Source organism: Coturnix japonica, chromosome 1 (genome assembly GCF_054131305.1).
Source record: "Coturnix japonica strain WE chromosome 1, WE-NBRP24, whole genome shotgun sequence".
In the NCBI taxonomy this organism is placed as follows: domain Eukaryota; kingdom Metazoa; phylum Chordata; class Aves; order Galliformes; family Phasianidae; genus Coturnix; species Coturnix japonica.
In genome coordinates, this window is record NC_140663.1 from 100,391,759 (window position 1) to 100,416,059 (window position 24,301).

General features: G+C 38.3%; 1 protein-coding gene across 7 annotated transcripts in view; it reads left to right on the forward strand.

Annotated features, from left to right (window-relative positions):
- The window catches only part of PKNOX1 (PBX/knotted 1 homeobox 1), a 35,940-nt gene extending 13,014 nt beyond the window's left edge, over nucleotides 1-22,926 (forward strand). For 5 of the 7 annotated variants that reach the window (XM_085529698.1, XM_085529691.1, XM_032449126.2 and 2 more), the window contains 10 exons: nucleotides 1,830-1,931; nucleotides 4,561-4,688; nucleotides 5,893-6,064; nucleotides 15,175-15,345; nucleotides 16,132-16,231; nucleotides 16,805-16,902; nucleotides 18,209-18,337; nucleotides 19,201-19,277; nucleotides 20,622-20,794; nucleotides 21,754-22,926. In XM_085529698.1, coding sequence (XP_085385824.1) covers nucleotides 1,881-1,931; nucleotides 4,561-4,688; nucleotides 5,893-6,064; nucleotides 15,175-15,345; nucleotides 16,132-16,231; nucleotides 16,805-16,902; nucleotides 18,209-18,337; nucleotides 19,201-19,277; nucleotides 20,622-20,794; nucleotides 21,754-21,965 — 1,311 coding nt within the window. In that variant the 5' untranslated portion in view covers nucleotides 1,830-1,880 and the 3' untranslated portion in view covers nucleotides 21,966-22,926. Of the gene's footprint in view, nucleotides 1-1,829; nucleotides 1,932-2,532; nucleotides 2,652-4,560; nucleotides 4,689-5,892; nucleotides 6,065-15,174; nucleotides 15,346-16,131; nucleotides 16,232-16,804; nucleotides 16,903-18,208; nucleotides 18,338-19,200; nucleotides 19,278-20,621; nucleotides 20,795-21,753 lie in introns of all 7 variants that reach the window. The other 2 variants (XM_085529719.1, XM_085529714.1) reach the window with 1 other exon arrangement.
- Nucleotides 22,927-24,301: the final 1,375 nt, after the last annotated feature.

Here is a 24,301-nt window from a genome sequence, read left to right on the forward strand (position 1 = left end):
TACTTTTCCTCTTCTGTCCAGAGCCTTCTTTGTGATTGGCCTTCTCATTGTTTAATTGTTCATATTAATGCCAGCTATGTATTCAAGTAGAGTACAGCTTGTGTAGTTGTATATGAGTAATTATCACTTGACTGAAGTTCAAATTTTAGTACTGCACGTAAAGTCTTATTTATGAACATGAAATACTAATAAGAATTCATGTGCTGTATATAATTGTACAATATGTTGTATTGCTGAGCTAAAGCATACATTAGCATTTGAGAAAGTAGATTAGTGCATTATTAAAATGGTAAAGTATTTTGTAATGTGGATTTAGCTAATAAAAAGTTGAAGTTTTTCCTAAGTTGTTCCTTATATAATGTTTCATGTTTTAGAAAGCAAATGTGTTAGAGAGGAAACTGTAAGTCAAATGGTTGCAAAAGAGCATTGCATATTAAGGTAGAAGAGCAAATGTTACTAGAAAATGCAAGAAAGATCACTCAGTTGTTTGGGTGAGTTAAAAGGAGCTTTGTAACTCAAAACTGTAAGATTATGATGTCTTTTGCTTGGTGTGTTGTGTGTTGAACCCTCTGCCACCCAAAAGCAGATGGTGTGGGGATGATACCAGTGGGCTGTTGTATTAGTCTAAGCAGAAAGCCTGATTTCATAATACTTCTATTAAAATCCAAAAATGTATTCTTTGTGTTAGTATCAAATTGAATTTAGGGGTCACAGGGATTGGAGACTTTGTTCTGTTGATGTTTTTTCATACTTCATTAATGATACAGTGAAGTATTTGTCATAGGGAAACACAGTGAAGCTGTACGAGAGAAAGTTAGTTTCTTCTCCAGTAGTATTTGTATAAACAAAAAGTAAAAGCAGTAGAATGGGAGTCATGCCCACTGGATTGCGATAAACTTCTCTGGTCTTCAGGGCTGGTTTTTAATAAATAAATAATCAAATTAATTCCAGTTTGATTAGAACTTTGTGCAAAGTAAGGATAGAGGTTAGTCCTGAGGAGTTATGATCCATCTCTGTGCCTGAAACCGTGAAGTAATTGAGGAAGGGAATGCTGAAACTTGCTCCGTGTTTCTAAATTAAACCTGTACTTGTGACTGTTGTGATCTACAGGGAAAAATATCTGAAACTGTAGAAATTACTCGTCAAAATGGTCGTATATTTTAGTACTGCAGCAAGGCGAAGGAAAGATTTGAAAACAGTTGAAAAGTTTGTAGTGATTGGATCCATTACAAAGGAAATAGTTTTCATTTCAGATCTTAAGCTGGAGAAAATTCTTATATCTCATTTTTCAAGACTGAGAGTAGTGGAAGAGAGCACAAAAACTAGAAGGAAAACCTGGATGAAATCTTCTTCAAGACATGAACTCTGGTTTTGTTTTTTCCTCTCTTATATCAATATTTTTATAGTAGCTAACCATTAAGACTCCTGCAGGTCAAGGAAAATGGAGTTCTGTGGTGATAGTTAATGTTAATGCCTTAATGGACTTTGTGATTTTTATTGTAGTGTCTGCTAATCTGACAAGGAAGTGAGAAGTAAACGAATAGTTTGATGGATAACTCTACCTGGTGTTGATGATATACTAAATATTGTCTTTCTAAAAATAATTTGAACTCCTCTGGGTAGCAGACTCCAACTAATGCTTAGAGCACATGACAGACATGAATTGATTTGTGTCATAAATCACATGGAAATGAATATTTCCCAAAGTATTAAATGATGAAGAAAATGATGCTTCTGAATTCTGAAGTCCCTTTTGAAAGTATCTTTTGCAATTGGATTCTAAATGGTCTCTTCTGTAACACTACTTTTTTCTTCTTTTTCTTTTTTAGAGTATTTGTTTGTATTGATGATGATTTGATGCAATTAACATTTTCTTAACCATGATGGCAACACAGACATTAAGTATAGACAACTATCAAGATGGACAACCGGTAAGATTGGTTTTCTTTCTCTATGAACTGACTGTTGGCAAGAGAAAGAAACCATGACTTTAATGCCTGTATTGGCATTACTTAAGTATTTATTTTTGTTTGTAAAACAAGATATTTGAAGAGATGAGCTAATATTCTGTAATACTTTTAAATAATTAATAAAGACTTTGTTGATCCTTGTGTGACTTTGTGTAACTTCTGTTGGATTGGTTAGATAAGGAATTTTATTCCAGTTCTGCTCTAGGCGATTTGTGCGCTTCATGTTCTTACTTTTAGGAAAGGCAAGTTGGGTATCCTTAATATTTTGTGTTTGTGATTCTTTGGTGTTCTTTCATGTATGCAATTATAATAGCCAGTTGACATTCAGGCACGTGTAGACAACTTGCTTTCAAGGAATCTAGAATTATATGCTAGTTTGAATTGAAGCAATTATGCAGGAGTCTGGTAAAAGACTTAGTTGCTGTAAGGAGGTTGTTGGTAAGAATGGATGATTCCGAAGCTGATCAACGATACTCTGTTTTTTTATTTCTGAAAACAGGCAGATGAAGTAACAAAGCATGGTGGGTTATGTTTGGTCACAATGTTTCTTTTTGTACAACAGGAAATGTATTGCAACAATTTGAATTTCTAAACTAAAATACTGTTAGCTGGAAACAAGTCATGCCAGTGGCCTGTAACCTGAAGACCCATCTTTATGTTACTACGTGTCAGCCCTAAGCAGTAAATACAAGTACTTCTGTCAGCAGATGGCAACAATGATGAACAGAAGGAAAAAAAAATGGCAACTTTTTCCATTTTACGACAGAAAAAAAATGTTTATCTGAATGCAGTCCTGTATTACTGCTTTCATTGTTGTTGTTGTCTGCTGCTTTTATTGCAGTTCTGATTTCTCTCTCCTCTCACCTGCCTTACCCCTTTCACTTTATTCCCCTGGCGAATACATGCCACCCTGTGACACTTCAGTGAAAGTAATGCATGTTTTTGTAAAGAACCTACTGGTTGTTTTCTTTTGATTTGTTTCATGACTTAAGCTCTCAGTGACCATATAAGCAGGTAGTTTTGGTGCCTACTTCTTTTGTAGCATTGAAAAGACCCACAGAAAATAGCTCTCGGTTTGAAGTGAGCTATTTCCTCCCTCTAGCAAGACAGAGCCCTCACTGAGCATAATCTCCACCTTCAAACAATGCAGATACGTGGGTCAGCGTTTATAATCACTTATATGAGTCACCTCCTTCTGTTTTGCTCCTCCCCCCTTTTCATTAGCCAAGAAGGGAGTTCATTAGTTGCATCATTTTTGCAAGCATTCTGGCTCTAAGTTCACCTGTGCTTGCTGAGGAAGCTTTTTAAGAGGCAGGATGCTGTCTTGGGCTGGATGCTTTGTTGCTTTCTCAGTTCTCTATTTTTCTTGAAGGTGGGTGGTCCTGACAGGTAATAAAGCACAAACCCTTCTCTTCTCTCAGACCCTCACTGGAGGTAGTGCAAATGCCTTTTGCTTCTGTCGTGTGCAAATAGGTAAAATTGTATTAGTTTCACTGGAGCCCTCTCAGAGGGTTCCTGTCGGGGCTGTGCTATATGTAAAAAGGGCATTGCACTCTCTATATACATGGCGGTGTCAGTTCTGAATATGGGGGGAGACAGGTAGCACCTGTCTTCTATTCCAGACAAAACTTCTTAGGGTTAAAGCAGAAAAGGCTGCTGTGACTCCTTGTCTTTTATGGAAGTTGCTATTTCCATCATCAGTAACACCATGATCATGTAAGCAAGGCCTTCAAGGCACTGCCAGCCAGCCAACACAATGCAGGCCTGGGTAGAAGCTGTGGCTGTATGTTGTTTTTTCACCAGGGGCAGATTGTGTTACTGTGCTCTGAAATAGAGTTGGTGAAGCAATCCATGCAGTGTAAGCAAACAGTTGAATGTGCAGATACTAAGGTGGGGGCAGTGGGCTGGAAGAAGCCATAGGGAAGCAGAAAAGCTGTCCCTTGGAAGACAAGTGTTCAGCTGCAACCGTGCAGCTAACAGAACAGCAGTGTGGGAGGTAGCAGTTGTTGCCCCCAGGTGGGATCAATTGTGGTAATGTGAGGAGGTATTTCACACTGCCAGGGTGGCTGTGGAATTGTTTAGTCATTTAGGTAGATTTGTAGGTCTTAGTGTTCTTTTTCAGTAACGCTTGAGATATTTTTTCAAGCTTCTTTTCAGGGGAATTACTGCTACCCCATCTTTTTTTTTTTCCTTTCTGCTTTATTATTGGAGTTCTTCCTGTTGTTTTCATCCTAAATGCTTTTTATGCAGACATCCTCATAACATTTTTGGAGCAGTGTATTCTAGCCCTTCTAATCTACTCAAAAAACAGTTGCTTCAGAGGTGAAATGCTTTAACGTTTTACTGATATCTGTCATTCCCATTTTAAAGCTGAGAGCTGTAACTTAAAGTGACCTTTACACTACTCATCAAAAAGTCTCAAGGAGTAAAAGAGGTTTTTTGTTCCTGCCGTGGCTTCTTGTGTTATTGCCAAGTCATGCCAACCTTCTGGCAATTTAGTAGCCCTTTGCATTGCTTTTTCTTTAGAAAACAGTATGCTTATTTTACGTCAAGCATGCAGATTTACTAATAACTTATCCTTTTTCTACAGATGCAAGTAGTAACAGAGTTAAAAACTGAACAAGATCCAAACTGCTCTGAAACTGATGCAGAAGGGGTGAGTCCTGCCCCTGTAGAATCTCAAACTCCAATGGATGCAGACAAGCAGGCCATTTACAGGTAGTAATGGACTTGTGCTCTGTCTTTTGAGGGGTAAAGAAGAGAGGAATTCCTATTTTTTAACATATGCTAATAGAAGGCAGCTTAGAAACTGATGATTTCTTGGTTATATGTCTCAGTAGTATGCAGGGAAGGGAGGAGATCAGTTTAACTTCACTGTTGATTTTTAGCCGGAAAAAGAAAAAAAAAAAGAGCAAAAAACCAGCAACCTTCCTTTTATTATGGAATTCATTCTAATCCAGCATAGCTGTAAGGATGTTCTAAGCTTGGCTGCTTTTAAAGAGCAAGTGTCATTTAGCATACTATTCAGGCAGTTGAGCTGCGCTCACTGTAGAATATACAGTAGTTTTTATCTTTAATGTGGGATTTTTTTAATTTTTATTTTTAATTTATTGTAATTATGTCAGTTTTTACTCACTTTTTTCTAGGGATAACAATCTAGAGTCCAGTAATTGACTCAAACTGGATTGAATGTTGATGTATAAACACAGTAATTGGAGATTTTTTCCAATGTTAAGTGCTGTGCTGAGTGATACTGTTCTCTTTTTATGAGGTTGTGTTCTTTCAATTTTCTTTCATTTTAAGTGCTTTATAAATACGTAATTATTACCAGTTTGCAGTTAATTTAAAAAAAAAATAGAAAGACATATCCACTCATCTTTATAATTGTGCTGACAAAAGCTGCTTCTGCTCTGAGCCATCCTAAACACTTTATTGGAGGCCTCCAGGTATAGTCTGCATACTATTGCCAGTTCTGTGAAGTTATTTGCGATGAGTAAGTAAAGCCCATGTTGAAGAATAAATGAATTTTACCTAAAATAAATGACTTTAGACTTAAAAGAAAACATTTAGATACGTATTCATCCTACTTATAAGTCTAAACCACTGTTTTAGTGTGCTGTATTTAACATATCTGCTTATTTACAGTGAATTATATAGTATTTCCTAGCTCTTTGTTTTGTGATTGTTATGTTTATTTAGATAAATTTATTTTACTGCTTTACTTGCCCGTAGGTTATGTGGTAATGGAAAACGGAATAAAAAACTTTCATTGTGTTCCGCTATAGCCAGCGGTGCTATGTGCTGTCTCATCTGAGACTTGACTTCTGTTTCTTATGACTGACTGTTACCCTATGTGAGCTAGATACATGACTTTTCAGTATTGTAACTAGAAGTGACTAGAATATTTTAACTTCTATTCTAGGCACCCTCTATTTCCCTTATTAGCACTATTATTTGAGAAATGTGAACAATCTACGCAAGGATCGGAAGGCACAACTTCTGCAAGCTTTGATGTAGATATTGAAAATTTTGTAAGGAAGCAGGAAAAAGAAGGAAAACCCTTTTTCTGTGAAGATCCAGAAACTGATAATCTGGTAAGTATAAGCTGTTTCTTTCGTGTCTGCAACAATCATCGTGTTTGCTTCATTATTGTTTCGTATCTCAGCTGATGCTTATAGTTTCTCCTCTGATGATTCTTCCTACAAGTGATGTTCCTTCACGGTTGCTTCCCTTATGTGTTTCTAGTCTGTCTGAGATCAATGTGCTGGGGATCACCAGAAACATGAGCTTGCCTTAGCCATGTTGACTCTGCAAATTAATTTTAAGGTGTTAAGCATGTGACCTGTGTTTATGATAAATGTGTCATCGGCATAAGTTTTTCTTTCCCAACTCTTTTTCAAATCCGGATTCATGTAGTTAATGAAGAAGATGTTATAAGCTTAGAAAATGTAACGTTTTGACTTTTCTCTTACATGCCGATGTTGTCTTTGTTTTCTGTATCTTCAATTCTGAAGATTTGCAGAAAGTGATCAAGATGTGATTTCTGTGCTCCCTTTGTCTCCCTTTTGAATCACATTCCCTAGAGAAAAGCTCCCTTGCTATGTTTGTACCTAAACCAGCAACCTTCTTGTCTTTGGAGTCAATTCGTAACTCAATTTTATGCTTGAGAGCACTAAATTTATAGGGGTCAAGTGTTAATCTGCAAGACTTTTAGTTTTGGAAGACTAGTTCCTTTATGGAGGCTGTGCAGTAAAACAAGTCTTTATCTTTGAGTCTACCTCATAGTCAGTCTTCAAGCGTGCTTCTGTAAGACTCTCTTATCACTTGTCTTCTGGAACTGTTGATTTTACAGAGACTTTTATTTTCAGTTTGGAAACGCTATGAGGCTCAGATATGCCCTTCTGGTGGGAAAGTAGCTGAAGGAGAATGTGTAATGTGATACGAAACAGTACTCTCAGTATTAGTATAAAGGCTTTCGGTTTATAAATAAAGACTCGGCATTGGCCACGTACACCCAAGTTTATAGCTATAACAGAATTGAAAGCCCCAACATTTCATTTTCATATCTTAATGATTAGATCTTTGTAGGCAAATTTTGATGTAGCTGGATTGATAAATATTTACTGGTAGAGGCAGTGATTTAGTAATTTATGAAGAGATGGGTATTAACAATATACGTAGTAACGCAATTCCACGCGTCAAACCCTGTTGCAGGATGATCATTGCCACTGCAGGAAATAAAAATAGAATACAAAAGAAGAAACATTACAGCAAAAGGAAATAAATGATAATTCTTTTCTTTAGTTGCTTTCCTAGCGTAAGAAACAGTGGTATAGCTTTTTAACTTGAAATGTCAGTGGTATAACACTGTATTTATGAAATACTTGTAGAACTATGATTATTTTATAAATGTAAGCAGAACATAAATGTTTCAGAACTGTTATAATAACACAGCCTGTCTGTGAAGAGTATCACCCTTCCATTAGGATGCAGAAATCCTTGGCATGCAGCTATGGGGCACTGGTAGTACATTTCAGATCATTTTTCAACAGGAAAGCATTTGTGCAAATTAAAATAATAATGTTTTGCTTCAAATGGGCCATTCCTTTCTGGAGAGGACTAAATGCAAGCTAAAATGAGAAAATGATTAAATAAGGACTAGTTTAATGGGTAGTGAAATGAACTGGAATCGTACTGAGCTGCTAGATTCAAAGGATTGCAACCAGCAGCATGAAATCCTGTTGGAGGCCACTCATGAGTGGTGTACTTCAGGGACTGATACCACGACCAATATCATTTAACATCTTTGTTAATGACCTGGGTGATGGGATAGGTTGTACAAAACAAGGAGGAGTGGCTGGTGAAAGGGAGCTGTGCCACCTTTCACAGGGACTTTGACAGTTAGAAAAAGATATGGCAGCAAAGAGTCTGAAAGAGAATTCTGCAAAAGGAAATGCCAAGTCTAGGGAGAAATAACTTCATGTGTGTGTTTGTGCTACAGGGTGACCAGGTGGAAAGCAGCTTTGCAGAAAAAGATCCTGAGTGCCCTGATAGACACCAAATCTGATGTCCATCAAATACAAGCCATATACCAGATAGGGTTTAACAAAAGCAAGTGTAGAGTCTTGCACCTAGAGAGGAATAATTGCATACACTAGTACAGGTTGGGGAATGACCTGCTGGAGAGGAGCTCTGCAAAGAGGGACCTGGGCGTCCTGGTGGACGACAGATTGACCATGAGCCAGCAGTGTGCCCTTGTAGCCAAAAATGCCAATGGCATACTGGGGTGTATTAAAAAGAGCGTGTCCAGCAGGTCGAAGGAGGTGATCCTCCCCCTCTACTCTGCCCTGTAGTACAGTACTCCTCATCTGGAGTACTGTGTCCAGTTCTGGGCTCCCCAGTACAAAAAAGACAGGGAAAGAGTCCAGCAGAGGGCCACAAAGATGGTGAAGGGCCTGGAGCATCTCCCCTATGAAGAAAGGCTAAGTGACCTGGATCTGTTTAGCCTTGAGAAAAGAAGGCTGAGAGGAGACCAGGTCTCTAAATATCTAAGGTGTGGGGGGCAAAGTGGTGAGGCCAGGCTCTTTTCAGCAGTGTGTAAAGACAGGACAAGGGGAAATGGACAGAAACTGGAGCATAGGAAGTTCTGCATGAATGTGTGCAAGAACTTCTTTATGGTGAGGGTGACGGAGCACTGGAACAGGCTGCCCACGGGGGTTGTAGAGTCTTCTTTTCTGGAGATATTCAAGACCCACCCTGACTAACCTGTTTGTGACTTCAGTGGTGACAAAGTCTCTTGGTTTATGTGGTATTTACTATTATTGATGGGCTTTGCAGATCTGGTTGACTTTGCTTGAAACGAGTGAGGAAGTATTTGTTTATGTCTTGTGTCCCATGGCCACTGAGATCAGTGCTGTCTGTAACTGGAACCACATTGCAAAATCAGCTTATCTTTGGCATTGAATTCCTGATGTATAGTTGCATTGTTAGTGATGACTTTCTGTTAGTAGATACCAAATGTAATCTGAGTGTGGCTTTTCCTCTGCCTGTCCAGGGGGCCGGGGTCTCTGTGTAGCTGGTATTCTGGCAGGCAATTCACTTTGTCAAGGGCAATGGGCAGAGGAACAGAAGGGTTTCTGTCAAGTTTTGAGATATCTGGTATGTTCTTCAAACTCTTTTTCAGCTTGAAATGCTGATGGTTGGACAGAGAAGTCTGTAGCTGTGTTTAGTGGCAGATTTTTCTTCATTGTGTCACATAAATATATGTTTTTATATAGGTTAAAAGTCTTTTTTGTGTAGATTAAAAATTACGTTGTAGTAGGGAGGGGTTCTAATATGGGGCACCTTTGTGGTATCTTTTTGATGTACTTCCCTTTTTAATTCTAATGATAAATAAACCATTCACTTGGGAGGACAACTTAGCAGAGAATGAAGGGTGGAGCAAGTAGGCCAAATACTGGTTGTCCAAATGTGCTCTTATCTCACTGCAGCAGAATCAAGTTAGTAAGATGTATATGTTTGCTTAGTAGCAGTCATTCAGATTGGAGCCAGAACTAAACTGAAATGAACTGAGCATTACAGTGCTCTAAAGACTCATGCAGGTCTTATTAGAACAAGAGTCACAGGCCTGCCTTAGGTAAGGAAATGTGTCACTTATTCAGCTGGTTCATTTCTTTTTCTTTTTTTTTTTTCTTCTTTTTTTCTTTCCCCAACACAACTGCTCCATGTAGGCTTTGTGACAGAGCTTTGAGCCAATGGGTTCAAAGTGACAGAAACTAATTTCAGTGTTTCTGCCAGCCTTAACACTCTTTGTTTCAAGGATGTTCCTGGCCCGTATATTGCTAAGTCTGGCTTCTCAACCAAGTTTCTACCCTTTTTGATTATTTAAAGGGAGAGATTCTGTTCTTTAACCTTCTTTAATCTTCATTAGTAAGCTCTAACTTTTGGTTAGCCCTGAAGAGGTCAGTGAATTGGACTAGATGATGTTTGAAGGTTCAGTTGAACTATTCTATTCTTTCTCATTAACCACACAAACAGCTTCAGTTGGTGATCTTAAAACAGCATGGCAAAGGGTTATGATCACAACATAAAAATAGTAAAAGATCTAGAAACACTAGGTCTTTTATTTTCATAGTAGCTCGCCCAATAAAGGCTTTGTCAGATGTGTTGTCAAAAAGGAGCTCTGGCAATGAAATAAATGGAGAGCATTTCCATTAATATTGGTGGCTTTTGGGTTAGGTCAAATTTTGACATTTGGCTTGAGCCTACTTAGAAGTACAATAATTTCCTGGAGAAGCATTTGGAAAGAGTGAAGGAATAGCACTTTCTCATGTAATGTTTTTTCAGTAAATGAATTTTTGAGGTACTCTGTGAAATGACCTGGAATTAAGCACACTTGAGTTTGCATAGCTAGCGCAGTGTTCCTAATCTTTTTCTGTATATGCACCATGTAACAGAGTCCGCAGCAATTTGTGTTCAAATACCACATAGCTAAAAAATAAATGCTCAGGCTGTACTGTGTCTTCCCTGACTTGCAGAATGTCAGTTGTCTCTTCCTTTGTCTGAGAGATGTGTGAGATAGATTTCTTTATTCCAAGGAAGAGTGTGTCACTGGAAAAAGCAAAGTTTAGTTCTGAGATCTCTTGAAAGAAACTCAATAAGCTTTAGTGCCAGCTTCTGGATGGCTCTTTTCAGCTTGTCCTCAGTTGTAGGATGTCTTGACATTCTGTTTGTCTTTACTTTTAGCACAGCTTCATCTTCCAGTCATTAAAGGTAGTTGTCTTTGGACTGAAACTCCCCCAATGGTTCCAGTCCATCCCTATTGAAAACATAAGGAAAGTGACTCTTCTTTGGTCATTTGTGTTATTGCTCTCTTACAAACGTTGTCCTCAAGTAGAACTTAAAAACTGGACCCTTCCAACTTCATTAGCTCTACACAGGTTAGACTATTTATGGAGGTAGAAGAGAGAAGTACAAGGTGATGATTTTGTGCACTGTATATTTCTTCTCTATATATGTATGACACAGAATGTTGTTGAAGCCAGAATTGAGCTCTACACTAATTTTCAGGTTTTCAGTAGTTTTGTTCTTTCTGATTCTTAGTCATTCATTCTGTCTGTTTCTTTAGCAGGCTTTCTTGAACTTGATTTAAGTGCCAAATAGCTACAAAAAGTGCGGCAGACCTCTCCTTTTGAAAACTATTGATAGTTGATAGAGGTCGTTTCATGAGAGTTGATAGAGGTTGTTTCATGACAACCTCTTGCACAAAGTAGGTTCAGCTGTAAGGTCAGAGCAGGTTAAATAGAGCTTTATCAAGCCAGAAACAATATGAAATAAGGTGTCTTGAATATGCTCTCCCTTTTGTATTTGACCAGGACACTGCCCTTTTTGAAGACCCTTGGTTTTTTTTGTTTTGTTTGGGGTAAGGATTTTTGGTTCAGTAGCCTCTTCAGTCAGACTACCCTGTTGAATTCTTAGTTGTGTTAGGTAAACCTGTAGTGATGAAGAAGACAAGGATGTCATTTTGACATCTCTGTATTTTTCTCTGTGTGCTCAAACCACATTTTTGAATTTCCAAAAAGTGTTTGTACATCTGCAACATTTCTCAGACCTCTGATCTCACAGCTGTGGATTCAGTAGGCGAGAGGTTATCAAAACCAAAGAAGTGAAGACTGAATGGGCCTTCTCTCAGACTTTGTGTTTCTACCCTGAGGACCTAACGCCTTGTGTGGGAATTTGCTTGAGGAGGTAGATAAACAGTGAATGGCTGTATTTGAGTTGTTTTTGAAATGAGAAGATTACGTACTGTTATACCAGAATTTTTAAGATGTATTGTCCACTTGCATTTTTGATGTGTGCCTGTGCTGTGTCCCTTGAAGTCCATAAAATGTCATGGGTGTGCATTTTAACTGAACAAAGGTGAGCTGGGGAGTATGACTAGCATGCTGCATAGTGTATTCCGTGCCACTTTGTACCCTAAACTCAGTATACTGAAAAGATAGGACAAATGCATGATTCAAAGCGTTTTAGGGCTAAAGACATCTCCAGATGGAATATATTTGTATGTGAACATAGCTTACTTTTATTTATGTATGATACCAACAATATCCATACATCTAATGGTTACTTATGTCTTTCTGCATCTCTCTGAAGTGATGCTCCAGAGCCGAAAAGGCTGTACGATGTGGGTTATAAAATTGGGTAGTTGTGGGGCAGATTCTGCTCAGTAGGACTAAATAACAAAACCATGTTTTTTGTAGACTTCTAAGCTATGGATCTAAAATAATAATAATATTAATTTTTTTTAAAAAGGGGGGGGGAGGGGAGTAATAAAATATTGCTACTGCAGTTTTTGTTTTGTTTTAGTTTCAAGGATAATATGAGCTTCAGTCAGCAAATTTCACTTGGTCTACCCGTGCCATGGGCCACAGTGAGCCATATGTGACCTCAACAGGCTGGAAAGCTGGGCTCGGGTGAACCTAATGGGGTTCAACACGGCAAAGTGCAAGGTTTTGCACTTGGGCCAGAAGAACCCCAGGCACCTGTACAGGCTGGGAGGAGTGTCCTTGAGAGCAGCTCGGCAGAAAAAGACCTGGGGGTCCTGATAGATGAAGACTCAACATGAGCCAGCAGTGCGCTCTGGCAGCCCTGGATGCAAATGGGATCCTGGGCTCCATCAGGAGAGGGGTGGTCAGCAGGGATAGGGAGGTGATTGTCCCTCTCTACTCTGCTCTTGTGAGGCCCCATCTGGAGTACTGTGTCCAGGTGTGGAGCCCTCAGTACAAAAAAGATATGGAGATTTTGGAAAGGGTCCAGAGGAGGGCCACGAAGATGATCAGGGGGCTGGAGCACCTCCCCTATGAGAACAGGCTGAAGGAGTTGGGCTTGTTCAGCCTAGAGAAGAGAAGATTGCAGGGTGACCTCATTGCAGCCTTTCAATACCTGAAGGGAACTTACTCCCAGGAGGGGAATAAACTCTTCGAAAGGGCTGACAATAGCAGGACACGGGGAAATGGTTTTAAGTTAAAAGAGGGAAGATTTAGGTTGGATGTTAGGGGAAAGTTCTTTATTGGGAGAGTGGTTAGGCCCTGGAACAGGCTGCCCAGGGAGGTTGTGGATGCCCCATCCTTGGAGGTGTTCAAGGCCAGGTTGGACGGGGCCCTGGGCAACCTGATGTAGTAAATGTGTATGTTTGGTGGCCCTGCCAGGCAGGGGGGTTGGAACTACATGATCCTTGAGGTCCCTTCCAACCCGGGTCATTCTGTGATCTGTGATATGGCTGCTGTTACTGTGACATGCATGGTATATTTACAAGTTTTATTTGCCTTTCTAACCACAGTAGCACGGCTTCCTGTAAGCAGCATCAATGGTGGGAAGGTCTATAGAAATCTGTCTGTTGTTATTTAAACCTTGGTTTATACTTAGTTTTGATATTAGTTTAATTTTCATGTTAGATACCAACCGCTAACTTGAATTTCAACTCTAATTTTGGTAGATGTTGTTTTGTTTTGTATTCCCACAAGAGGATGGGAGAGGTTAAAAACAAAATCTGTGATCTGTGTTGTTCCGCAATGTGTAAGTAATTTTATAATTCAGGTTTTTGGTTTCTGAAACTGTTTGGTTATTGAAGCACTACACAGCAATCATTAGCAATTCTAAAGGGAGCAGACTATATTTAAGCAAAGAAGACCTCTGTTTTGTGTTAAAATCTAGTTAAATTTGTAGCATCGTTCAACTTAATTGTGTTTAAAGGTACTTAAATGCAGCTTTAAAGGCCGCCACCATTGAGGTTTGCTCTAGAAGACTGCAGATTGTGTACCTCAGTGCTGGGCCACTGCATTTAGGATTTCAAAGGGTTTTGATGTCAAAGGTCATCAGAGTTACCAGTTTGTAACTTGAATTAATTGCTTCAAGTCTGCAGCTCAGATTCTTTTTTTTTTAATCTGCAGCTGTGCTTTAAAGTTTTTTGGTTTTTTTTCTTTTATTTATAGCCCTTAGTAGGGATAAGATTTCCTGCTTTGTTATCATTTCAGTGTTCTCGTGGTTATTTTAACGTACCATTTTCTCAGTTGGGTCAATGTCAAACAACAGGAATATCTTCTACTTAAAGAAACATGGGGGAAAATGTCTGTTGTAATGAAAGCTGAAGACATTTGGGAGTGTACCCAAAAGCACCTACTTTAATCTCCTTTGGTTGCTTTGAGTAAAGGCTCCTTCAGCTCCTGGCCGGCTTCTTCGCTTAAAAATAAGTGGACAACTGTTGTTTCTGGTTATTACCTTCAGTGCTGCAGCTGGGTACACGACCCTTAATGTATGACACATTTTTCCAAATAATGCTAAAATTTGCGTTGTGATTCCAAGTTACAATCTATTTGAATATTAAATTTAAATATTGAATTTAAATAGTAAGTAAATGCTGGGGGTGGCACTCTGTATTGGAAAAAAAAACAAAAGCAACAACATTTTTTGTCAATATGGTATGTGCTTAATTGAATGTCCCGGATTTCCTACTGCATCATCAATGTTTAGACCATCTGGATTTGATTTTAGCTTTTGATCTTCTGCCATGACCCTTGCGATCACCTACGCTATTTTTATGCTGCATGAAAAACCACTAGCTTCCCAAACTTAGGAATCTTTTTCTTGCAGCAGGGATGAGTATTCTCACAGCATACATATCTCCTGTACTTTAATTTTTGTGTAAATGTGGATATGTTGGTTGGTTTCAGTGCTCTCTCGTTCTATTTCAGAAACAGTCTTCGCTCAAGAGATTCTACCCCAGAGTTGTTTGTATTTGACATAGAAATGCAGGTGCTTCAAAGCTGTAGGACAGAAAAACTGTTTTGCTACTTGAAGCTTTGCTGAGCAAAATGATGAACTTGTAGGAAGGCAGAGTCCAGTTAGGAGGTCTAATCTGACATGGGACAGAGGCAGAGATTATACTGTAGTTGTGTTCCTCTACATCAGTTTACTTAAGCAGTGTAATGATACAGATTTGTATGTAAACACATTCCTTTGCCATTTTAGGAGTGTAATGATCAAAGCTTGACAAGCCTAGTTCAGCGTTCAGCATTCTCCATTAATTGGATGGTCTTTCTTCCTGGAAAGTAGTGTTTAAGTTTCACAGTGAAATGTTTTTGAAATTAATAATTACTTTCATTTTTTTTTCCTCTTTTTTTTCTTTTTCCCCACAATTTGTTCCTAGATGGTAAAAGCAATCCAAGTTCTACGTATCCATCTGCTTGAGCTAGAAAAGGTTAATGAACTTTGCAAGGACTTCTGTAGTCGCTACATTGCCTGCCTGAAGACGAAAATGAACAGTGAAACTCTATTAAGTGGAGAACCTGGAAGTCCTTATTCACCTGTGCAATCTCAGGTGTGTTTCAAAACCAATTCTGTCTATGTCACGGGGCATGGTCCTCCTCAGATTTATGAATGTGTTTGATGCCATCTGTTTCTAAAAAACCCCGATGATTCTTAAAGTTCAGCATCTTACTTTATGTAGGCTTTATGTGGAAGTGTGGGAAGAAGAGTCTGAAATAATAAAAATAATTTAAATAAAGCCTTTTAAGGCTTATTTTTGTATGGCTGTTCGAGCCTTACTTCTGCTGACACAGGAGGGACTGAATATTACATTTGGTAACAACAGAAATTATTCATACATCTTAAGGAATTCATAAGGGTTTGCAAGGTTGGGACTGAATAAGAACTATCCTGAGAAGAGCAAAATATATGAGATACTTTGGGTAGATAATATGTTATTTTGAAATAGGAAGGAATTAAAATAATAACTAAAATTCTGAAGCTTTGATGCTTGTAATAAGAGCATCAAGGATCCATTTTAAATGTCCTTTATCCCTTGTGCCTTTGGAAACTTTTTCTCGTAGTATTTGTATACCTACAATCATTTCTCTCCTGTAATTACTGCAGATAGTTTTAATGTCTTTTCTAACAGTTGCAGTCATGAAGGTTTTCAAAGACAATGATGGGTGATAATGCGGAAGTTAATGTAGGTAAACGATGAACTTCTAATGAAGCCTCTCTCTTTGAAGCTAATCCTGTGTTTAAGCTCGCAATGTATTTTTAGAGCCAAAATGACACAAGCTGCTTTATCTCCTTGGAAAGAAAAAAGTTTGACCAACAAATTGTTTTATTTTTCTAGCAAATGCCAAGTGCCATTGCAGGCACGCTCAGTCCCCAAGGGATTGTGGTGCCAGCATCAGCATTGCAGCAGGGAAATGTAACTATGGCAACAGTAGCAGGTATGACAACTAAAGAAAAACTGGCACCTTGCTCTTCATTATGGGTTCTTTTAAAGTTGTTACAAAAAATACACAAGTATTTCTTCACATGTTTAAAGTTTAAGTCCTGAAAAGTTGTTGGTTTAGTACCAGTGCCTTTATGGTTTCTGCATATCAGTTTAATTTCTGTGTATGCCAGGTATGTGTATGTGAGTGAAGGTTACAGTTTAAGTACAGCATTAACAGATCTTGTGCTTTGCACAGTCTAGAACTATCCCTAGGAGTCCTGAAATCCTTCAGGTCTGAGTAGGTGTGCTCCTTCTGTATGGAGGTAGCATTTGAACACTTACTTGACCTAAATATCTAGGTGCCACCCAGCTGATGGCCCCAAACTGCTCCACACACATTGATGTGGCTTTTGTATCATGCGGCTTTTGTATCATGCATCTTATATGACTGCTGGAATAGATTATGGCATATTAAAATAATTGATACGTTGTCAGAACTGTGGTATTGTCTACAGTCATTATGTGTTTCTGTGTTTAAAGAGAATATTTAGGGGCTTCTACTTACTGAAATGTTTTGTTTTTTAAGGAGGGACAGTATATCAGCCTGTTACTGTGGTCACTCCACAAGGTCAAGTGGTGACGCAAACATTGTCACCTGGGACTATTCGGATCCAGAATTCTCAGGTGTGTTTCATGGGCATCACAGAATAGTTGCCTGGGTTCAAATAAATCTTTGTTTTCAAGAGTTTGGGTTTAAATGTAATACATCATAGGGTTTACAAATTTTATAATAGGGCATGATATCCCAAACAGATCTGCCTTGCCACATCAGCCATTGTATGTCATACTTGTTAAATATATATGTATTTTTCCCCTTTTTTTCTTTACTGATACATGGGTTAAACAAAACCAGCCAAACAAAAAGCCCTCTGAATTATATGCTAGGTGACTTTCCAGGCATTATAGCTTTCCTACTTGTTGAACTGGGTTTATGGCAGGATAGAATGGAATGTTGCTGTACAGTGTTGAGCTGTGTTGTCAGAAATTTGTCTTCTTAAGATGGCAACCACCAACACTGTGAAGTTGTGTGTGTCCCAGAATTTATGTACGTTGAGGAGCACTTTGCCATAAAACTTGCAAAATTCATGGGTTTGGGCCTGTATCTCAATTATAGGAAATACTGCTTGAAATTCTCAGTGTTTTGCAGTGCTGTGTATGTAAACAAGAAAAACTGGTGGATAACTATTGAAATTTCATTATAAAGCCTTCACATGCAGACAGATCACTTAGAAATTGAAATGTTGTTTTGCAAATAAAAGTGTGCTCCAAATATGCGTTGTGATTTGATGACTTGAACCTAGTTCAGGAATGATGTTTAAAGCTTGTTTCGTACCAGACGTAGGCATAATGACTGGCCTGAAGAAACTGCTCTCTATTGTTTTGAATAACCTGATTTTGGAATAAGTTATAATTGTCTGAAACACAATCTCATATGCAATTTATGTCCCGTTTCTTATTATCTCTGCCTAAGCACTTGAGAACGTCTCACCTGATGTTCGAATAACCAAAGTGCAAACAATCCGAGGTAGCTGGAGAAGTGAAAAAGAAGGCAAAGCTGTGAAAGAAACTGGAAATTTTAGGAAAACAGGGCATTGTAAAGTGAATTCAGAATTTGATAGTAGCCAGAACCTTTTCCCCTTTCTAGTCTCTTGCATATATCTTCCCATTTCTTGGAAATTCAGATGAATTTATTTAGCGGGACCTTAAATACTATGGTTTGTGAGTCTAGTGTTATAATTTTAAGTCCTTAATTATTTTGGATTAATAACTTTGAAATGCTACTGTAGGTGAGCTGCTATTGTAAGCCTTCCCTAGCAAATAAAGTAGCTTTTTTTTTTTTTTCCTAATCTCTTTTCATTCCTTCTCTTAATAACTTAATGCAAAATATTGCTATTACTATGCTAACTTTCTTTTAAAATTGTACATGCAGCTTCAGTTGCAATTAAACCAAGATCTAGGCATCTTGCATCAAGATGATGGCTCATCAAAAAATAAAAGAGGAGTTCTTCCCAAGCACGCCACAAATGTGATGAGATCTTGGCTATTTCAGCACATAGGGGTAAGGACTGAACATGATCGGGAGTCAAAAGATTTTTATGTGTTAAATTTGTATCCCACAAGCTCAATAAACATGGTTAAAAGGGATCTTCCTTCATTTCATTGTGTTGAGAATGTAATGCTCTCTCCGCCTTGTTCTGTGGCACACAAAGAAATAGTTCTATTTGTGGCTATGAGGTTTTTTGAGGGGGGTTTTGTTTGCTTCTGTTTTAGTGGAATTTCAAGCTTTCTGTCTTTCCTGCTCTTCAACAACACTTCCAATATGTACCAAGTATGTTGCTATCTACTCTTGCCTACAGTACAAGTCCTGCCTTTGTGTACATATTTATTCTTGAAGAATATTGCAGCGTTTAATCTATTGGTATTTTTAGTCATATAGCAACTATTTCAAAACAGACAAATGATGGTGGGAAAGCACGTGTGCACTTTAGCACTTTTTAACCCTTTTCATCCATTTAGTTCAGAGTGGCTTATTTTAACTAGAAAAGGCTTGTCAGTACTCTCATATGACATTGCCTTTAGAAAGCATAACTAATCAGGTCTTATCACATGCTAGTTGCCCGGAGATCACGCTGTTTAATAAAGACTGTCAGCCATGAGAATCTCTTTTGCTGAATTAAACATCAACAGCCCAATGATACGATGCATATTTTCAAGGATAAAACTGGTTTTGCATGGTGACACACTTTTTATTGAATGATCTCTATCTGTAAAAGTTTGTGAGGTTTCTTACATTTGTTCATAATGATTCGGATGGCCTTAGCATAGCATCTTTGATCACTTGTAATAAAGGCGTACTTATTTTTTATGAGGAGACGAAACAGAAGCTTATGCCTTTCTTATTTGCTTTTTTCTCTTGTTTAGCATCCATATCCAACAGAGGATGAGAAGAAACAGATTGCAGCACAAACGAATCTTACACTACTCCAGGTTAACAATTGGTAAGACCAAAAACTCTTCCATAATCTCTGTTTTTGTCTCTACATGCTCGCAAGATTGAGAAGTAGTTAAGAGTATGGCTTGGATATGTGGAGCTGAGCTCACTGTTCTATGCTACATTTTTAAGGAGAAGAATTATGCACTGATACACAAGCATACTATTTATATCCTTCTGCCACTTTAATTATATAAGAACTCCAGATAACTTTGCAGCCATAAGAATTAAGTTCTCTTCTGCTGCTGGAAGAGATGGAAGCACTCACACCAGTTCAAGCTTCAAGGGATTTAGTGACCTGAGGCTCTGAAAAGTGCTCCCAGTGTAATTATGGCTGCATTTTGCAGTTTGTTACTGTCAACAGATCATCATACTGCTCTTCTACCAAATGACACAGTCGCTAAACAATGATGTCCAAATGGAAGGTGTCAGTATCTCAATCACTGCAGTTCACAGCAGTATGCAGTATGTCTTAAGTACACTACAGGTTTTAGGTGAGAAGCCTGATCTTGCAGAAGAGGAGCAAGGTTGCCAGCTTATATTCTACTCTACTCATGGTATTGTGTTCCTGAAATCACTGCAGTGATCTTCCTTGGATTTCAAAATGGTGCTGGCTGCATGACTGCACAAGAGTTCAGTGGGGAAATACACAAGATAGTGGCAGTGCAATGGCTTCATAACTGCATCAGTATAACTGTTTTCATGGTGTGGCAATAACGGAGCTATATGGTACTGAGATTTGGCTGATGTCTGTACAAGGCATTGCATTATGCTGTATGAATCTGACAACTTCACTCTTACTTCCTTCTGAAAAATGAGTTTAGCATTGTCTCCTAGATCAGGAACCAGGCCTGGAAAAGCCTGTGAGTTTTTCAGATAATTAAAGCAGGCAGGAGCTTAATGGAGTAAATGAAACCAGACCAAACAAACTAGGCTAGACAGGGATAAAATTTAGGTGAGCCCTAATAAGAGGAGTGTCAGCTTTCTGAATGGTACTGTCAACAGCTTTTCTGGTGCTTAGTTTATAATAAGATCTTGAAATGTACATTTGTCATGCTGTCTGGAAAGTTTTTTGTTGGTGAGTTTTTTTTTTGGGGGGGGAAACACTGTTAGCAGCAAAATAAGAGGAGTACTTGCTTAGCTAGTTTGCTAATATTGAAGGCTGTCAGTATTCTAGGAGTTCTGGTTTTACATGCTAAAAGGAATGTCAGACTGAGCTGGAAGGAAGAAGTGATGCTATGCAGCTTTTCTACTATTGTTTGTTGGGATTTTTTACTGCATGCTTTGTGAATCCAAGAGACAGACTGTTAATTACCTTCAGCTCATAAGTATTTCTTATCATTGTGCTTAGGTTTATCAATGCTAGAAGACGAATTCTTCAGCCAATGCTGGATTCCAGTTGTTCTGAAACTCCAAAAACAAAGAAGAAAACAGCTCAGAACAGACCGGTTCAGAGGTTCTGGCCCGACTCCATTGCATCAGGAGTTGCTCAGCAGCAATCTAATGAGCTCACGATGTCAGATGGTAAGGAGAACTGGTTAGAACAGAGAAAGCAAAGTTAATTCCTCTGTAACAGAGAAATGGAGGGTTTGATACATCTGGTGAGAAAACTGCTTGATATTTCAGCATGACTCTTAATCTGGAAAAACACAACAAAAAAAAGTCATTTTTTCATCTTCAGTTTATTTTTGGGAAGAATATTTTGTTGAAATAGATGCAGTGAGACTGTTGCTTTTATTTCAGGAGTTATGAAACAGTAGGAGAAAGGCTAGACGTGCAAATAAGTTCTCCAAGGATGTGTATACACACCAGCCGCATTCTTTTTGATTGAAGTACTGGGCTGTGCTGTCAGCTTCACAGGTCCCCATCCTGTTCATGTTCCTTTCACCATTGCTAGATGGGTGTTAAGCATCAGCGCTTTTATATGTGCTTCAGGTGTTTCAAATCGATCACTGTGTAGGAGAGAAATAGAATAATCTCCAAAAATATGACTGCAGAAACTTGCTTAGCATCAGATCGAATAACACTTCACTTTCTTAAGTTGGATCTGTTTTAATCTCAGAACAGTCTGCACTTTCTTGCAGCCTGCTGCTTTATTCATTGCAATGTTTTAGCAACCTTTTTCCTCGGCTTCTGCTGGGTTTGATAACAGCTTTATCCATTTAAGTCACGTTTTCTCTATGAACACTGCAGTTTTTCTGCTGTGGGTTAAGCTGGTGTACCTTGCAGAAATGATCTTGTGATGTCTTGATTGGAGAATTCTGTAATGAGTATCCAGAGCACAGATGAGCTTAAGATTCTAGAGCAACATAATCCTGCCATTTCCTAACATTTAAGTGTCTAGCAAGTTATTTAGCTTTTATTTTAATTTAGTTCCTTAGATTTTCTTCCTGTTGATCACAAACTCTACTGCGCACAAATATGTCTCGCTCAATCTGAGAAACCAAGAAAGAAGCTAAACTTGTATGATTGTGCTTCTCCAGGTGCTGTTGTAACAATTACAGCTCCAGTAAACATGAATGTAGACAGTCTCCAGTCCTTGTCATCCGATGGTGCTACGTTGGCCGTTCAGCAAGTTATGATGGCGGGGCAAAGTGAGGATGAGTCTGTAGACAGCGGTGAAGACGATGGAGGAGATCTGTCAACGACAAACATCAGTGGGCTGGTTTTGGATAACAGTGATTCTCTGCAGTAGGAAGCATGAGAGTGTGACGCAACGTTTAGGAAAAAGAATGGACTGACTGACTGTTTTTATAGTTTGCACAGCAAACATTTTACACAAGTTTTATTTCTAATATGTTTTATATGTAGATATAGAAGGGTGCACTTTTTTGTATTTCATAGTAAGCTTAAAGAGTGTTTTTGCAGGTGCAGCAACTTCTTTCAAATGTGGTTTGTTTGTTTTTGTTTTGTTTTTTTCCATTTCATTTTCTTATTTCAGAAAATTTATCTAGTAATATAAAGAACCTCGTAAGCACCCCTTTATTCTCTGAATTGGAAGTGCTGCCGTTTCTAAAGAATTATGCAGTTTCAATTAGCGCTGTTATTTAACACAGCTCTTTGGTGGGCAGACAATGTACATTTAAAGCATGTGAGGGACTTGATCATTAAGTTCGAGGCGTATATTTGAAAGATGCTTCTGCACCTTAAAAACTGCTAGTCTGAGGTGGACAGCAACACACATAAAAAGAAAAATGTTACGTGTGATTCGGTAGCGAATGTATGGCAACTTGAAGAAGTTTAGTTTCTCTCATAGTCCATGAGCCTGTTTATCATTTGCTAAAAGAAAAAAAAAAAAAAAACTCCTATTTTTACCTTACTTGGGATTATTGGATAAAAATATTTTTATAAATTCATTAGGAATTGGGATGACGACTGTATTGTGCAGGAGTTTTCAAAAAGAAAAAAGAGAAAAAATTTCCAGAGGGGAAAAAATAAATGTTTAGTATTCCTATTTGGAAGGTCTGACAAGTGGCCAAATTTAATAAACAAGCCTACGCTAGCACTCTGTGATTCTCGGCTATCCCACAGTGATAGAGGAAACGTATATTTGATAATAGCAGAAGAAGGGCCTGCTGTTTGATGGGGTTTTGATATTGTCAAACGTTGATTTATATTATGTGTAATATTCCAATTACATTAACTCTGCATCTAGACTCGTATCTGAAGATATTTGCTAAGTGAATATTCAGGTAAGTAAATTCAAATACCCACCGCGTTTCCAGTTATTGGAGGAATTTAAGAGTTCACAGTTTGTAGACCTGATTCTGAAAAGTTAAAAGTTGTGTACTGTACCATTATGAATTTGCTATCACTCCATTGCATTGAAAATATGTCCACCCCCCTACTACAAAAAGAAGTTATTTATGGGTTTCTATAAAATTCCTTCAAATCTGAAGGTCACTACTGGGGTACACAGCAGGCTTTATTAGAGTAAAAGATCCTCGTATGTCATTTAAAAATGAAGAACTGGTGATGAAAATATGTTTTGTGGTAACAATTAATTTTATCCTGTCCCCACTCTCTCCCCTACAAAGTTTGGAGTCTCTGTTTATCCATGAACACTTACTTTTGGAACTTTGCATTTCAAATAACAGACTCCAAGAGTCACAGTATGATCGATGTTCTCTTTTTGGCCCAATCCCTTTGTCCCTATGATGGGTTAGATCAAAGCCAGAAATCTCCTCTCATTAAGAGCAAATCTAGTTGCGTTTCTAATGTGACAAGGAAAAGGATGTTAGCTTGCAGAATCTTCAAACATCATGTTTGAGCAGAACGCGCTGCCAATATTTGAGTACTTAATTTCTGCTTTCCAAAATACTCAGGCATGTGCTTTAAGTCCCATTGATTTCTGTGGGATTAAAGCATGTAATTTTTATTTTTATGCTTAAAATGCTTGGAAGTAGGTCTTTAAAGACTGCATTACAAGGCAAGTTTAAACTGGTATGAAGAAAAAAATCAGAAAGAAATGCCAGGATCAGTGGTACATGTACAGTAATACCAGTTTTAAGTGATTGGTAGCTGTTTTGAACAACTGATGTTGGGACTTACTCAACAGTAGTGATGTTTCTGCAATAGCTTTCATTTATTACTGGCTGAGGATTTAGCTTCTGAGTTCAGCTCCTGTCATCATCTGCTGCAGCTGGAGTGATATCTTCTAAACAATTTTGGTTTGCTTAAGTTCTCTGCTTTGCTGCTTGTGCACCACATTTGTTAATGGGTGCAGCAAATGGCTGACGTAAGATAGCATGACTGTCCCAAAACCTATTGTCAAAACCATTTTGAACCCCAAAATATTTTAAAAGGCTGCTATCATGTACAAATCATGCTCCTCTGGAAACGTTCAACTTTAAAGGATGCCAGAGTTAACTAGAACTGAGAGATATGTTCTGTTGTTCTTAGTTGTCTTTGTTTTAACTCCATAAGCGCTTCCCTTTATGTAACAGGCCATGCCTCCAGTTTCTGTGAGGGGATTATTCAGCTACCCTTATTCGTATTTAATAATGTCTCTAATTTCTGTACTTGTAGCAC